The sequence below is a fragment of the Sciurus vulgaris genome (assembly GCF_902686455.1).
Source record: "Sciurus vulgaris genome assembly, chromosome: 3".
In the NCBI taxonomy this organism is placed as follows: Eukaryota; Metazoa; Chordata; class Mammalia; order Rodentia; family Sciuridae; genus Sciurus; species Sciurus vulgaris.
In genome coordinates, this window is record NC_136463.1 from 167,410,836 (window position 1) to 167,427,420 (window position 16,585).

The 16,585-nt window shown below is 37.9% G+C and overlaps 1 protein-coding gene across 1 annotated transcript in view; it reads left to right on the plus strand.

The window, feature by feature from the left end:
- ATIC (5-aminoimidazole-4-carboxamide ribonucleotide formyltransferase/IMP cyclohydrolase) overlaps window positions 1-16,585 on the plus strand; it is a 34,619-nt gene that overhangs the window by 6,306 nt on the left and 11,728 nt on the right. The window contains exons 5-13 of the mRNA XM_079135170.1: window positions 2,338-2,426; window positions 2,717-2,868; window positions 3,394-3,550; window positions 6,602-6,727; window positions 8,049-8,156; window positions 8,944-9,029; window positions 9,916-10,005; window positions 11,704-11,832; window positions 15,373-15,465. Coding sequence (XP_078991296.1) covers window positions 2,338-2,426; window positions 2,717-2,868; window positions 3,394-3,550; window positions 6,602-6,727; window positions 8,049-8,156; window positions 8,944-9,029; window positions 9,916-10,005; window positions 11,704-11,832; window positions 15,373-15,465 — 1,030 coding nt within the window. The remainder of the gene's footprint in view (window positions 1-2,337; window positions 2,427-2,716; window positions 2,869-3,393; window positions 3,551-6,601; window positions 6,728-8,048; window positions 8,157-8,943; window positions 9,030-9,915; window positions 10,006-11,703; window positions 11,833-15,372; window positions 15,466-16,585) is intronic.

The following is a 16,585-nucleotide window of genomic DNA, read 5'->3' on the forward strand; positions in this document are numbered from 1 at the left end:
TTACCTTTCACATATGAGAGAAAACAACCCTTGACGGAACCTTGACTTCAGATTTTAGTCCCTGTATGTTTTCTTTATAGGGTTTTTAGTTTAGGTGTAAACTTAGTTTTTTGATCCATTTTAAATTAATTTTCATATATAGGCGTGAGGTAGGGGTTCAGCTTTACTCTTTCCGCATGTGACTGTCGAGTTGACCTGCATCGTTTGTTGAATAGATTGTTTTTACTCTCATTGAATGGGTTTGACCCACTAGGTCTGCACATCCCATTATTTCAAGCGCTACCTCACTGCTGTAGCTTTGTCTATGTCAAAGCCAGCAGCTGTGAGTCTTCTAACTTTTTTTCTTATTCAAGAATGTTTTGGCTGGGTGTAATGCCCACGCTTGTAATCCCAGAGACTCGGGATGCTAAGGGAAGAGAATGGCAAGTTCCAAGCCAGCCTGGGCAACTTAGCCAGTCTCTATCTCAAAAATGAATTAAACCAGGACTAGGGATCTAGCTCAGAAATCCCCAGGTTCAATCCCCCCAGTTCTCGAAAGAGAAAAAAAAAAAGATTGTCCATTCAGGGACCCTTGCATTTCCACATAGTTTTTAGGAACGCTACAAAAAAGGTAATTGTAATGGAATTGTGTTAAATCAATAGATAATATTGCCATTTTAGCAATATTAAGTCTTTGGGATGTCTCATTTCACTTCTCTTTGTTCCAACATTATTTTGTACTTTTCAGCATACAAGTCTTGTGCTTTTGTTAAATTTATTCTTAAATATTTTATTCTTTTTGATGCTATTGTAAGTAGATTTGTTTTCTTAATTTCAGTTTCTGATTGGTCCTTGGTAATGTGTACAGTTGCTTTTTGTGTATTAATCATATATCCTGCAACCTTCATGAATTTTTTTATTGGCGCTAGTAGGTTTTCTTGTGAGTTCTTTGGTGTTTTCTATATAATATCATGTCACCTGTGTGTGAAGATAACATCACTTCTTTTTTTTTTTAAATCCTGATGATGCTTTTTATTTCTTTGTTTCTCTGACTGAAACCTCCCGCACAGTGTTGAATATCAGTGGTAAGATTGAATTTTTTTTTTTTTTTTTTAGTACTGGGAATTGAGCTCAGGAGCACTTTACTACTGAGCTACATCCATCCCCTTTTTATTTTGAGAAGAGTCTGGCTACGTTGCTAAGGCTGGCTTTGAATTTCCAATTCTCCTGCCTCAGCCTCCTGGGCTGCTGGGATTACAGGTGTGCATCACTGGCTTGTCAGTTGCTTTTTTTGTGCATCCGTTGAAATGATCAAATATTTTTTGTCCTTTATTCTGTTGACATCACATTAACTGGTTTCTTCTTTGTTTTGTTTTTTGTTTTCAATACTTAAACCAACTCTACATTACTGGGATTAAACTCAACTTGCCATGATATGTAATTCTTTTTCTATTTTTCTGGATTCAGTTTGTTAGGATAATTTTTGAGGATTTCTGTGTCAACAAATATAAGAAATAGTGGCCTGTAGTTTTTTCATGACATGTTTATCTGGTTTGATATCAGGGAATACACTTAATAGAATGAACTGGGAAGTTCTCTTTCCTGTTTTCCTGGGGGTTTTAATTTGTTTTCACCACTGTAGACTTGTTTGGCCAGGAGCCTGCCCACAGGACGTTGCAGTCCTAGGAGTGGAAGTCCATTTCACTGGTCATTAATTTTTAAATTAGTTCTGTATTTTAAATCGTTCTTTTGGCATTCCTGTTAACATCATTTTTATGACTTCTGTTAAGGGAAAAACAAATATTTCACCTTTACAATGCTCCATTGTTTTCATCATTGTGCACAGTCCATTGGTAAAAGAATCTAAACATCCTAGATAAAAGTGATTACAGTCTAAAATGGGGATTTTATTTGTAATTTGGTATTTTTCATTTCTGTGGAAGTGTTTGAAGTTTATAATGGCCTGATGAGGTTTCCCCAAACAGGAACACTGCAATATGGCTTGGAGGACCAGTGTGTGACCAGACAGAGCTCCAGCTGACTAGATCGTCTGTACTCCAGAGCTCTAGGACAAGCAGACCTTTTAGCACAACTTTTTGGAATTCTGAATGTCAGACTCACAGTTTATATTTTGGATCTTTCTGGGGTTTTTTTGTTTTTGTTTTTGTTTTTTTTGCAGTGCTGGGGAATCAAACCCAGGGCCTTGTGCTTACAAGGAAGCACTCTACCAACTGAGCTATATCCCCAGCTCCAGATCAGTCTGGTTTTTGATCACATGTATAGTACTGACTTATTTTTTCCTAGGTAGCTATACATCAAGTTGAGTCTTCAATAACACTCACTTCCTCTCCTTTCTAGAGTTGTTGCCTGCAATCTGTATCCCTTTGTGAAGACAGTTTCTTCTCCAGATGTAACTGTTGAGGAGGCTGTTGAGCAAATTGATATTGGTAAGTTAGAAAAACCATTTTGAGGACTGACTGAAGAGGGGATTATTTGAATTCTAATGAGATTTTCTTTTAATTTTAATTATTAATGAAGCAAAGGTAGTTACTTCTCCAAGATTATATTCTAAGAATTATAATTCATCTGTTTTATTAGCTATTTGGAGCTGTGTTTTTCCTTATTTGTTTTCCTTCCTAAGTCAAGAATGAAAGAGAACTTTGTGTACAATGACTATATTTGAAAAAGGTTCATCAGCTATTGTGGAAATGCCAAAAAAATGTTTTGTTCTTGAAAGGTGGAGTGACCTTACTGAGAGCTGCAGCCAAAAACCATGCCCGCGTGACAGTTGTGTGTGAACCAGAGGACTATGTGGCAGTGTCCACAGAGATGCAAAGATCTGATAGTAAAGACACCTCCTTGGAGACGAGGCGCCAGTTGGCCTTGAAGGTGGGGTGTGCTTCTATCATAGTCCTAAAGTGACATCTGAGCCAGGCGTGGTGCAAGCCTGTGATCCCAATGACTGGGGAGGCTCAGGCAGGAGGATCAAGTGCATGTTCCAGGCTAGCCTCAGTAATTTAGCAAGGCCCTGAGCAACTTAGTGAGACCCTGAAAATGAAAAATAAACAGGGCTAAGGATGTGACTCAGTGATTAAGACCCCTTGGGTTCAATCTCTGATACCAAAAAATAAAAAGTGATGTTTATCTAGTGCAGTGTTTGCCAAAACAAATGGTATTCAGCTCTTGCTTAGATGTATCACTTAACGGGTTTTGTTTGGAACTGCTGTCCTTTTGTAAAAATAGAATATTTTACCAAAAAGATGGAAAGACAATAGAAAGGGATCATTTGTTGAGTTATTCAGTGTTTGTGTCTTGTGTTTGTGTGCATGCACAGGACCAAGATATGTAGCTTGCTATGTACCTAAAACTCTTATCCCGGCTGCTAGAGTCTCACAAAGTTTACACCTTTTGTAGGCATTCACTCACACAGCACAGTATGATGAAGCAATTTCAGATTACTTCAGGAAGCAGTACAGTAAAGGAATATCTCAGATGCCCTTGAGGTATGGAATGAACCCTCATCAGACTCCTGCCCAGCTCTACACACTGAAGCCCCGGCTTCCCATCACAGGTAAAGCCTAGTGTTGTGCGACTGTGCTGTGTCTGGATACTTGCATGTTTCTCTGCGTTATGTCAGACGTGAATCATGTTTAGAAGACAAATGACATAATACCTCTTGCAACCATTCAAAATTGAAATACCAGTGGATTTGTGAATTGTTGAGGAAATCTGGAGTGGTGGAGAGGTCAAGGTGGAGATGCAGATTAGAATGTCTTATGTGTGTGGATATTTGTGAAGATGTGGGATAGGATGGGATGGCTGAATTTCACAGAGGAAGATCAAGACCAAGTCTTGGGGTGCTTCTCCACTTGGTGGTAAAGTAGTAAAGGGACCAGCAGAGGAAAACCTGCACATTTCGATGAGTTGGAATGCTTTGGAACAGAAGAAGGACTGTTTGGGGAGTGATTCAAGAAGAGTTTCCTTGGAAGATAGCTTTAGGAACCCATTTGAAGTGGGCCAAACCACAAGTGTGAGGTTAGGAAATAAGGATGATAGGTAATTCTTCAAACAAATCAGAATTTCCATTGGTTTCTAAAGTGAAGAGAGGGTTTTCAGTGTTTGTCCCTGAAGTGGGCTGTTGGAACATGTCCTCCTTGGGAGGGGAGAGTGGGGAACTGGCAGAGGAGAGAATTACAGGTGTGGCAGACTTGGAGGCCAAGTACTGATAGAGCAAGGATAGCTTTGCTCACTAACAAGGGTGAGTCCAAAGCCTACAGGCCTTTGCTGGCAGGAAGAAGCAGACCTTCCTGTCAGCTTCCTTTGGTGTCAACAGCTTGGGGAGAGGTGGAGGGGAGCAGGATAAGGTGTCTGTTAACTTAAAATGCTTTTCTCCTTACCCTTCACATTCTGTTGAGATCTGTCTTCATTCTACCTCACGTACATTTCGTGTCTAACAATACTCACGACCCAGTCACCGCATGAAGTCTCCCAGACATGATTGTCTTAAGGAATCTCTGCTTTCTCTCTGGGCCCTTTGTTTTCAGAACAGAGCATCTTTTAAAAATGTGCAGTAGATGATGTCACACCTGCTTGAAATCCTTCTCAGCTTTCCCTCCTCAAGTACCTGCCCAGATCTACTTCCTCAGCAGCCCCCTCGCCCTCCTAGATAGTACTTTAAAAAAGTCTCCCCACCCCTGTCCCCCCAAATTAATATATATGTTTATTTATATGTATATATAACAAATAATAAATATGTATATAAATATGTTATAAAATATAAAGTATTTATACAAATGTTATTAATATATAATATAAATATGTTTATATATTATATGTATATGTTTATATAATATACATAGTGCTTTTGGAACTTAGGGGAGAGACATCGAAGAAACAAACTAGACAGTAATGAACTGTAAAAGTAAAATATTTCATAAGACATACAATAATTCAAAATAAAGTGAGATACCCTATGTATAACCTCGCATCTCCCTTGCTTCTTAGACAGCTCAGCTATGTCATGAGTGGGAGAAAACTTGGTTTCTGAAATACCTCAAGAGTTGAGTACAAGTTACCCTTCAAATTTCAAATATTTAAAGGCCCTAATAATTGGTCAGATGGAAAGTTCTGCAGAGAAATTCGAATCTATTAAATTGCTGAAGCAAATAGAAATTATCTCATCTCTAGTCATAAGAAACCAGTCATTACAATCACACACTCAATTCCATCTTTACTCTTGCTTCAGTTTTGTTTCCAGACACATAAACAAGCATATGTCTTGTAATTAAATAGTTGTCAAAAAACATTCAAAGTATATGATAAAGCAAAATGCCCCCTCTATTGTGAAAATAAGCATGTTTGGGAGAAATTCAATGAGTCTCTTACAGTAAGTCATTATTTATATGTCCAGGGCTACTTCTGCCACATTCACTATAAAATTTAAGAAAAAAAGCATTCACACCCCCCCACACATTAAAATAAGGAACAATAAATCAAGACTTTAACATAGTACGAGTAAAAATGCTTTTGACAACGAAAAGTATGGGATCTAAAAGTACATGGAGATATTTTTTTGCCTCAGAACCTAAGTGAGGAATGTAAGTTACGAGGAGGAAGTAGCTGAGATAAAACACAGGTGGTGCACACCTGAAACATCAGCTGCTCAGGAGACTGAGGCAGGAGGATGGCAATTCAAGGCCAGCCTTGGCAACTTATGAGACCGTCTCAAAAGTTCTGAGGATGTAGCTCGGTGGCAGAGGACCCTTGGGTTCAGTCCCCAATGTCACCCTAAGCCTTGGGCATTTAAGGTTCATCCATGTCTTTTCATGGCATAATAGCCTGTTTCCTTTTATTGCTCAGGTGTTTGCCTCCCCCATGAGCCTGATGAAGTTAATGATATTGGGGAAGGTGGGAAGAGCTCCCTTATTCACTGATGTATCCTGAGTCCCTGAGCAGCCACTAATGTTGTGGTAGGCGAGAGCCAAACATTTTGCAAGGTTTTTACTTTTTAAAAAACTCTCTACATGAGGGAAATGAAATCATGCAACTTTGTTTTTAGTTAGTGCTGGCTCATTATTTGCTTGTATGCACATCTTATGTTTATTCATGAGAAATACTAGCTCATGCCAAAGGTAAGGAAATAGTTAACGCCCAACTCTGAAGTTGCAGTCCCCTCGTAACTGGGCTTAGCTTTAGGCCGCCTACTGCATCTGCTGCAGAAGAAGAAAATGCCACCCGGCATTTTCTTCCCTCTCCTTTCCTTCCACCACAACTCTTGCTTTAGCTTGTACTATAATTTTTCAATTGACAGATTGTAAATTGTCAATGTATACTCTCTATAGTTACAACAGTTATCTTAGTTCTGAATTTATGTGATCCCTGACTGGTTTCCAGTCTTGTCCTGATTCCTCCTGTTCTGTTCCTGAAGCCCTTTCATTGGTTGATTTCTAGTCTGACTGAATCTGGTTTTTTAAAATATGAACTCAGGCTCAGCTGCTCTGTTTTTCTTTATCAGGTTTCTGTATGTTCGTGTCTTTTTGCCTCTTAATTGTACTTGACACACTTGTGTAGACTTGATAAGTTTTATGTTTGTAAGGACTGTAAAGTGTGTGCTTGTTTACAGTTCTCAATGGAGCGCCTGGATTCATAAACCTGTGCGATGCTTTGAATGCGTGGCAGCTGGTGAAGGAACTGAGGGAGGCTTTAGACATTCCAGCTGCGGCCTCTTTCAAACACGTCAGCCCAGCAGGTGAGGCGTTGTGTTCCTGAATGCTCTGGAGCTGCTCACCGTGTGTTTCTTTGAAAATTCTTTGGGATACTTGACAAGCTTTAATGTGAATATAGGTGTTCTGTGAAGCTTTTGGTGAGTCTTGATAATAGGTCAATACAATAATATCAGGAAATATGTAACATAATTGATTATTTGGTAGTATCCTGAGTTAGGAAAATCAGGCCTTTTGGCATTGTAAACATGATTTTATCAACGAAAATAAATATTTTTCCATATTTAAAACTGAATCCATATAAACATAAAGAAATTTTTCTTATGACACTTCTTTTCCCCCCAGTACTGGGGATTGAACCCAGGGGCACTCTCCCACTGAGCTACATCCCCTGCCCTTTGTCTTACGTTTTATTTTGAGACAGGGTCTCACTGAGCTGCTAAGCCTGACCTGGAACTTGCAATCCTCCTATCTCAGCCTCCCAAATTGCTGGGATTATAGGCCTGTACCACAATAACTTTTTATAGCCATTGTATGAGATACCTTTTTGCTTCTAAATTTAAGTCCTAATTCCAATATATGTGATATATGTGTGTATACACACAGATAGTCTGCTATGTATGAGTTTGTGTGAGTGTGTATGTCTGTATGTATGTGTTTTATAGAATTAAGAACATTTGTATATGGCTGGGCTGGGTGCATGCTTGTAATCTCAGTGGCTGAGGGGGGAGGATTGTGAGTTCAAAACCAGCTTTAGCAAAAGCGAGTCGCTAAGCAACTCAGTGAGACCCTGTCTCTAAATAAAATAAAATAGGGCTGGGGATGTGGCTTAGTGGTGGGGTGGTCCTGAGTTCCATCCCCAGTACCCCCCCCCCCCCCAAGAATATGAATATATTCTTGTTTTATATATAAAAAGAAATATATATGTATACACACACATACATATCACCAGCTTTGCTGACACTGCAACACATAATTATTTCTCAATTATTTATTACTTGTTAAAGCAGTACGAACAAGGAAGAAATAAACGGTGTGTGATACCAGGCAAACAGTCAGTAAGGAAGTAATCCAGCTTCCTATACACTGGGTGCTGTCAAGTTTCAATGGCTCTGTTTGCAGAGGCTAAAATGGAGATTTACCCGCCAATCCCACCCTCCTGCTGCTCTGGCTCCTTCAACAACTATTTTTTGTTTAATTCTCTGGATAAATAAAGTTTTGTTTGGCACAGGTGGTAGAAAATGTGCTGCATGGACTAGTTGTTTTAAAAAGTCTTGATTTAGGAGTTGATTAGTAGCAACTCGAGGCTTTAGGTTTATTGATTATTTTGTGATTTTTCTCTACTAGGAGCTGCAGTTGGAATTCCACTCAGTGAAGATGAGGCCAAAGTTTGCATGGTCTATGACCTCTATAACACCCTTACACCGATATCAACTGCATATGCAAGAGCAAGAGGTGAGATTAATGGGTTTTTTTGGTCTTTGGGGGAGAAAAAGCAGTATTTTATCCTAAAAATAATAAAATAGTAATATCCTTTGTTTTAGTATAAATTTCAAATTAAATTTGTTTTTATTGATACTTGGAATGAGTATGAGTGCCTCGGGAATGTGTTTATAAAATTGTTAGATTTTAATGTAATAAATGAAATTTGGTACATATAATTTCACATTAAACATTGAATGCATTTTGATTATTATATGATAAAACTGTTACTTTATACAATTACGTTGTTTTATATATTTCAGAAATATCTAATTCTTGAGTTTATTAACATGTGGATTTTATTGTGATTTTGTAGATTATGGAAACCTACTATAGTTTACCATGTATAGCAGAGTCAGCATACGATAACCTTTGGACTGAATCCAGCCTGTTTCCTTTATTTGTAAATAAGTTTGATTGGATCCAGGCCACGTGCTTATTTAATGTATTTTTAGTGATTGATTTTGAACTCCAACTGCAGATCTGAGCAGTTGCTATAGAGATCACATGAAGGCAAAGCTAAAAGAATGTTTACTGTCTGGCCCTTCATAGAAAAAATTGTTACATGCCATTCTAGAAGGTAAAATTGATGAGCTAATTGCTTCACTTAAATGACATTGATGAATCTGTTATTTGCCTTATGTAAACAATAAGATTAAGAAAAACAAATTTTTATATGATCAGATAGGCATTTTTTAAATGTCATTTTCTGTGAAAGTATACTTTATGATGAATACCTTATTTTAATTTTTATTTGCAGGGGCTGATAGGATGTCTTCTTTTGGTGATTTTGTTGCATTATCTGATGTTTGTGATGTCCCAACTGCGAAAATTATCTCCAGAGAAGTAAGTGGACTTTCATGTATTTTGATCTGTGCGTAACTGAGTAAAGCATTGTTTGCTCATAGTGTTTATTGAAGCCATAACCTATAGAACTTATATATGTACCTGCTGTAAATTAGTAAAGTTTATCATGTAGAATGTTCACATTTTATGTAGAGTTTGAATGCTTAATATTGCTAATTTTGAGATGTACTGAGTTCATGTTTCAAATGGATAGCTTTTCTTTATATATGTATTTCTTTTAAGTTCTCTAGTGAGTATTAATGCCAGAGTTGTTTCTGAAGAGCCGGGCCATCTTGGTTGCTGATGAAATAATGAATCTTATTGTAAACCTTTATAGAGCCTAAAGAGATCATAATGGGAGAAAAATATAAATTGCTTTGAATATCTTACAAACATTCCAGAAAGGTGGAGTTGCTATTGGTGTTGGGGAGACAGAAAAGTGGGGGGAAGTTACGACTGCGGTTGAATCTGGTCTGTTTATCTTGCTGTGGAGGAGCAGGCTTCACCTAATGTTCTTGAGCTAGGTCCTGACAGAACCTGGGTTAGAACCTGCTCCTCCTAGTGCAGAATACCACCCTGTGAAGAGAATACTAAGAATTGGGTTTTCTTTGTAAGGTACAATTGTTAGAGCAAACCCTCATGTATTTTTAGTTAAAACTGAAGAAAATTAACAACTACAAAATTGCAATAAAAGCAAGGAGATAGGGTCAGTTGTAGAAAATAATTCTATGTAGTCTAACAAAGTTTTTTTAAAGAATTTAGTATCAGCCTTTATCTGTTGGTAGAAACCTGAAAATGGTATAATATTTAAGACATAATTTTTGCTAGATTTTTCAGTCATTCTTTTTTTTTTAATGATAGAAACTGACATTGAATATATTTATAGGTGTCTGATGGTATTGTTGCCCCAGGATATGAAGAAGAAGCCTTGAAGATACTTTGTAAAAAGAAAAATGGGAACTACTGTGTTCTTCAGGTAAATGAAATAGGTTTGAAACATTTATTTGCTCTTCTTTTGTGTCTCTTTTCCCCATGTTTAATCCTTTTTTTATGTAGATACCCTTCTAAGTTATCCCTCTTCATTCATCTTTATCCTTAATCATGCAGGTTCTAATTGTATTTATTTTGGGGTTTAAAGTAAGGATATAACTTCCTCTCTATTCATATTTAATTTTTTTTAAGAATTAGACATGGTTTCCTCTTCAAAGGGTATGTTGTTTGATGAGAAAAATCTCTCCATTCTTTTCTTCTGCTACTGTTTCCTTTTTTAGAAGTAACTTTCTTGCTTGTCTTTCTTGAAATGGTATATACATATTAATCAAATAATAGTACTTGCATTTCTTTTTCTATTTTCCTACTGAAGCAGATATGCCTTGTTTCTGAGTTGGGAGTTTGTCCTACTCTGTATATCTTAACTTACTAGCCAGTGACCAGTCACCTCTATACATCTGTGCAGTGGATAACTAGAAAAATCCTAGAAGTTGAAATAAGACTGACTCCAGACTGTCTATATTGATGATTCTGATAGATCCTGCCCCTCTTAGAAGTTGTACAACCTATTTATATATTTATTTTTTGGTACCAGGGATTGAACCCAGGGGTGCTTAACAACTGAGCCACATCCCCAACCCTTTTTATTGATTTTGAGACAGAGTCTCATTAAGTTGCTGAGACTGGCTTTGAACTTGAGATCATCTTGCCTCAGCCATCTGAGCCGCTGGGATTACAGGCAAGCGCCATCCCACTTAGCTACCAATTTAATGTGCTAGTGGGCATGTGTAAGGGTGCCTGTTTTCTCAGCACATTGCCAACATTGTATTTTTAAACTTTCTCATCTTCACAGATCCATGAAGGTGGCATTTAATTGCAGTTTTAATTTCTCATTATGTTTGGGGTGACCATCTTCACATTTGCTTTCTTAAATGTGAAGTATTTTTACTTTCTTTTAATGAACTATTCATTTTCTTCATCTGTTTTTCTACTATGTTCTTGAGATCTTTCTTTGCTGATTTTTATGAATTCTGCATTAGTGCAGTCAGCTCATGAAAATATAAACCTTATTTTCCATAAGGTCTTATCAGAAAATCTGTGGAATCCCAACTTTATACACTGGGAGTTGCTAAGTATACTGGTGTTCCTGAGCATCTTTGGGGGATTGATTTCAGGAATCAGATACCAAAGTTCAGCTGCCTTTATAAAGAGTTCAAAATTTGAGAGAGAAAGATGGCAGTAAATGACAAATTCCCTTCCAAACAGCAAAAGAACAGACTCCCAATTCTGCTTTCTCCAGCCTGAATTCTAATTCAAATGATAACTAGGTGTTTTGTAATAGATTTTTAGAAAAATTCCTTTTAGCAAAAGAAAGGAAAAATAAATTGTGATATTTGTGCTATAGTAGTTAATGTAACCTAAAACATATGCTTATTGAAATAATTGGTTTTATTATTTTTTTCTTTTTTCTTATTTATTTTTTCTCCAGGTCTATTCTATTGGTGCTGTACAGTTACACAGAATAGTGACCTCATTAACATATGTTGATAGACCTTTATTTTATTCATTTATTTATATATGCTGAGAATCGAATCCAGAGCCTCACATATGCTAGGCAAGCGCTCTACCTCTGAGCTAGAGCCTCAGCCCTGAATCTAATACTTTTTTAAAATTTGTGTCTTAGATGGATCAATCTTACAAACCAGATGAGGATGAAGTTCGGACTCTCTTTGGTCTTCGTTTAAGCCAGAAGAGAAATAATGGTCTCATTGACAGGTCATTATTTAGCAATGTTGTTACCAAGAATAAAGAGGTAAGTTTGAAAATATCTCAGCTGAATGCTAGTAATTTTGGTAGATCTGTCTGTTTTCAGAATTTATAAATTAACAATAAGGGCCATATCTAGAACTGTATGGCCAGCCCTTATACTGTTCTTTTCCAGTGATTGCTTGCTTTATTTATTTTTGTGTTATTAAAGATCGAACCTAGGAACACTTTACCACTGAGCTAGATTCCCAGGTCTTGTTATATTGTTTTTTGACTGTGAGACAAGGTTTTGCTAAGTTGCTGAGGCTGGACTAGAACTTGGGATGCTTCTGCCTCAGCAGAGTTATTGGGATCATAGGCTGCACCACCACACCTGGCTTTTCCAGTGCTTTAACGGCATCACCACTTTGTGTTCTGGTTTGGTTTGGTATGAAAACCTGGAGAGATATTTTGAGCGTCTGGATGGTGGCAGTTTGCTCCAGAGACTCAATTTATACTTCTAGCAGGCAGGTAAAGGTGTCAGGAGTTGAGCTTGTTGGAATTTGGGCTTCACCATTCATGAGAACTGGTCTGTTGATGGGTTAGCTCTGCTCTGCAGAAACCATGGGCATCCCCTGGTCTCCTCTTCTCTGGTGTTCTCTGGACTCCATGTTTGTCCCTTAGTCCTGTAAAGCTGACAGCATCTATGCCCAACTTATTTACCTTTTAGTTCAGTGCATGCGGCTCAGAAAGTGCCTTGAGGGGAAAGCATAGGATGGCAGGCTCATTTTTCCTGCTCCAATCTTTAGGATCTTTGCTGTCAGTGTTTGCTGTGTGTGAGCTCTGGGTCCATCATTCTGTTGTTCCTGGTTGATGACTGGTCTCCTTATAAGCAGAGCAGAACATGCTTTTGTTCCCAGCTCTCACTCCTGAGGTTGCACCTAGAATTACTGAAAATAAGCCTTAAAGAGTTTATTAGGATTGTTCTGTCTGTCTAACATGTGGTAAAGAAAATATCTTTCTTCTTGTTTATTGATTTAATGTACATTTTTTCCTTTTTTTTTTTTTTTTTTTTTTAATTAGCATTGCTTTGATGCGAAAACCCTATAGACATTGTACTTAGGGATATCTTTGAAACCTAGGGAGTTCATTCTCTGTCAGGTCTGTGAGGTTCTGCAATTTCCACATGAAACAGTATTTTGCATTAGCATTTACAGGCTCATGGGGTTTTTTGTTTGTTTGTTTGTTTGAAATCACTTTATTGACCTGGTTGGTTAATTTTTTTCAAGAAGTTTATTTTGCAGTGCTTGGGATGGAACCCAGGGCATCCCACATGCTAGGCAGGTGCTTTACCACTGCCTTATATCCCAGTTCAATGTATTTTTTAAAACATTGAGTGGGTATTGACCTAGATTCCCTGGTACTCATGTTGGCAATCTATCCGTTGAGTCTCATTTTTTCAAAAATTTTTTTAATAGGTTCAGGGGTATTGGACTGATGAATAATTCAGCAATTCAGCATTTTTGATAGGTTTTGTGTCTGAATATTTTTTACAAGGGTAGAGGGTATGATCTTAATCTTCTAGTCATTTTTTTTTCTCCAGGTTTCCTAGGTATTCTTAGTAGAAATTTGGAAACTTAAGGATGAGAGTGATAGTTTTCTTTTTCTTTATATTCTGCATTCTCTATCCCCTTCATTTTACAGCAAATTTTTGTTAACATTCCTGCCTCAAAATCACTAGTGCATACTATTAGGTCTGCAGCAGGTTCAGTCCTGAGAGAGCTGGACACGTGGAAAGAGCGTGTATTAATACTGAACACGTTTGAATCATTTCCTTTTCTCCCATTTTTCTTGAAGTACTTCAGTTTGTTGGATTCCCTCACTCCCACCGCAGGCATTTCTCATATTCCTGACCCTAACTCAGAAAACCAGGGTTACCTTTGAAGGCAGACGTCCAGGAGGCTGGCTTTCATTATTAATCTTCCTTGGAACCTAAAGAATCAGATTTGTAGCGGGTGACTCAAAACAGCAGATAGAGATAAGAAAGGGTATATAACATTAGTAATCTTAGAATAATAAATCTAATAAATTTTTTAGAAATTCTAAAAATATTTTTACTCAAATTTTTAATTTTGAGATTAAAAAATGAAATTGTTGGTCCACACATGGTTGTATGAGTTCCTGTGTTCCCTTCATCCCCTTTGCCCTAGTGATAATCTTCTTGCAGAGCTACATACAGTAGAACTACAGCCATAAAGCTGATACACAGTCAAGATATGGAATGTTGCCATCAGACAAGGGTGCCTCCTGCTGCTCCTCTGTAGCCAGACTCACTTCCCTGCTGCCTTACACCCCTCTTGACCTTGGGCAACCACTAATCTGTTCTTCCTTTGTAGAATTTTCTTTGATTGTACATTCATGTACCGGGTTTCACATAAACACAAATTTTCATTTTGTTGGTGAATTGCTTTGTGGCATGGTAGTTGTAGGTTAAGGTTTTTGAAAACAGGCCAAATATTTCCCAGAGCGACTATACCATTTTACCTTCCTACCCACAGCAGATGAATGATTCAGTTTCTACCAACTTTTGGTGTCACTTTTGAAAAGTCATTGTATTCTGATAAGTGTGTAGTAATATCACTGATTTTAAGTTTAATGTGCATTTCCTAATAACTCACGATGTTAAACATTTTTTTATGTGCTCATTTGCCATCTGTATACCTTTTTGGTGAAATGTCTTTTATATCATTTGCCCATTTTCTAATCAAATTACTTGTTTTTTGTTACTGAGCTTTGAGAATTTTTTTAATGTGTTACAGTTCTTTACCAGTTATATATTGCAAATACTTTCTCCCAGTCTTTGGTTTGTCTTTTCATCCTCTTAATGAGGGGTCTTTCACAAAAGAGAAACCTGTCACTTTGACGAAGTCCAACTTACCACTTTTTAGTTGGCTAACATTTCAGTAAGCTGCAGCTGGTGTCCTTTGTCCACTTAGCGTACCAGTGTGGATCATGGTCCTTTTTTCAGTGTGCATTCACCCTTTATATTAAAGATGGTGGCATTTTTGACTATTGTATATATTGTTGTGTTAGGGCTGATAGTTCTGCTTACAATATTCTCAGCAAAGCAGAATATGATCTTACTTGATTTTCCCTAAATAGCTTTTTTCCCAAATAGCTTTGGCTATTTCTCCACAAAGGTCTGTAATAGCTGTGAAAATTAATCTCAGCCTTATTCCTCAACATGAGTTTTAACCATGTCTCCAAATAGTTAAAGGTACTGTGGTCAAGAAGACATCATCAGTTTTGGAGTGCAATATTTCATATCCCTCATGATATACATGAGCTTAATCCAGAGTTGCTGCAAAATGGCATTAGTTTGTGTCTGTGACACCTTGGGCTTGTGCCAAGTTCTGCCATGAATATGTTAAATACTTGATCCTTTTAGTAAAACATGGTAGTGTGTAGCCTGAACATTTAATTTCACTCTGTCATTTGAGTGGCATAAGTACATTAAAGGTCTGTTACTTTAACTGGCATGTAAGAAGCTTAAAGTTAGTGAAGTTTAAACAGCCTGATGCGACTTTCCATTCCGTGTCTGTCTCAGGTTCCGGAGTCTGCCCTCAGAGACCTCATCGTGGCCACCGTTGCTGTCAAGTACACTCAGTCTAACTCCGTGTGCTATGCCAAGAACGGGCAGGTAACCAGGCTATCAGATTACCACAGGGGAACTGTTGTTTTACAAAATGATATTCAAATATCCATCTGCCTCTGGTACTGGACAGCTTGAAAGGGAACATTTGCCAGGGTTTTTTTAGTTTCAGGTTTGTCAGTATTTACTCAGCACCTTGGTGTAGATGGTTAAAACTAATGATGATTAAGGAGTTTTGGAACCAAGTACTAAAATTAACCATAGTGCTTCTTGCCTAGAATGTGTTGGCACTGTTTGGATTAGTGAGCTGTTGTAAATCTGGTTCCTCAACCTTCTCTTCCCGCATGATAACACTTCCTGGGGAGAGGAAGGAGGAATAGTATGGGCACCCAGCAGGCTCTACTTTTGCAGCTTGCACGGTAATTTCACATATTCCTATGCTTTCACATATTCCCCTTTTTTTTTGCTTGTTTTTGCAATATTTGGGACCAAACCCAGGGCCTTGCATGTGCAGGGAAAGCACTCTTCCACGTCCTCAGCCTTTTATGTTGTCTTCTCAGAAATCTGTTGAATAGAAAGACTACTAGAAAGGAGTTAAACCATTCTTTTAAAATCAGGTCTATTGAGGCATGCTTTGTACACAGTAAAACTCATCTTTTAAAAATGTAGTTAGACCAGTTTTCTCAAGTTACACAGTTGTGTGACCACTGGATGGTCCCAGACATTTCAGCGGTTGCATTTAGGATCAGGGGCTTGATGAGGGTGTCAAGCACGCCCAGATTTCCATTCTGTTTTTCACTCTCAGTACAGAGTGAGATTTTCAGCACTTCCGTGTAGAATAGGCCTCATGTACATCATGTTGCCCAGCCGTAGCTCATGTTAGTCAGTCTTCTGAGCGTGTGTGAGGCAGGCCTTGCTGAGCCGTGGCTTTCTGTAGGGTAGGTGTACATAGTGGCTTTTTTTTAATGGAGGCTTGAATCCAGGGGCACTTAGCCACTTTACACCCACAGTTCTGTTTTAATTTTTATTGCTGAGACAGAGTTTTACTAAGTTGCTGAGGCTGGCCGCAGACTCTTGTACTTCAGCCTTCTCTGTTCCGGGATTGCAGGCTTGTGCTCCCACTCGCAGCCTTTCGTGCATTTGTGACTTAGGATCCTTTTAGCTTCTT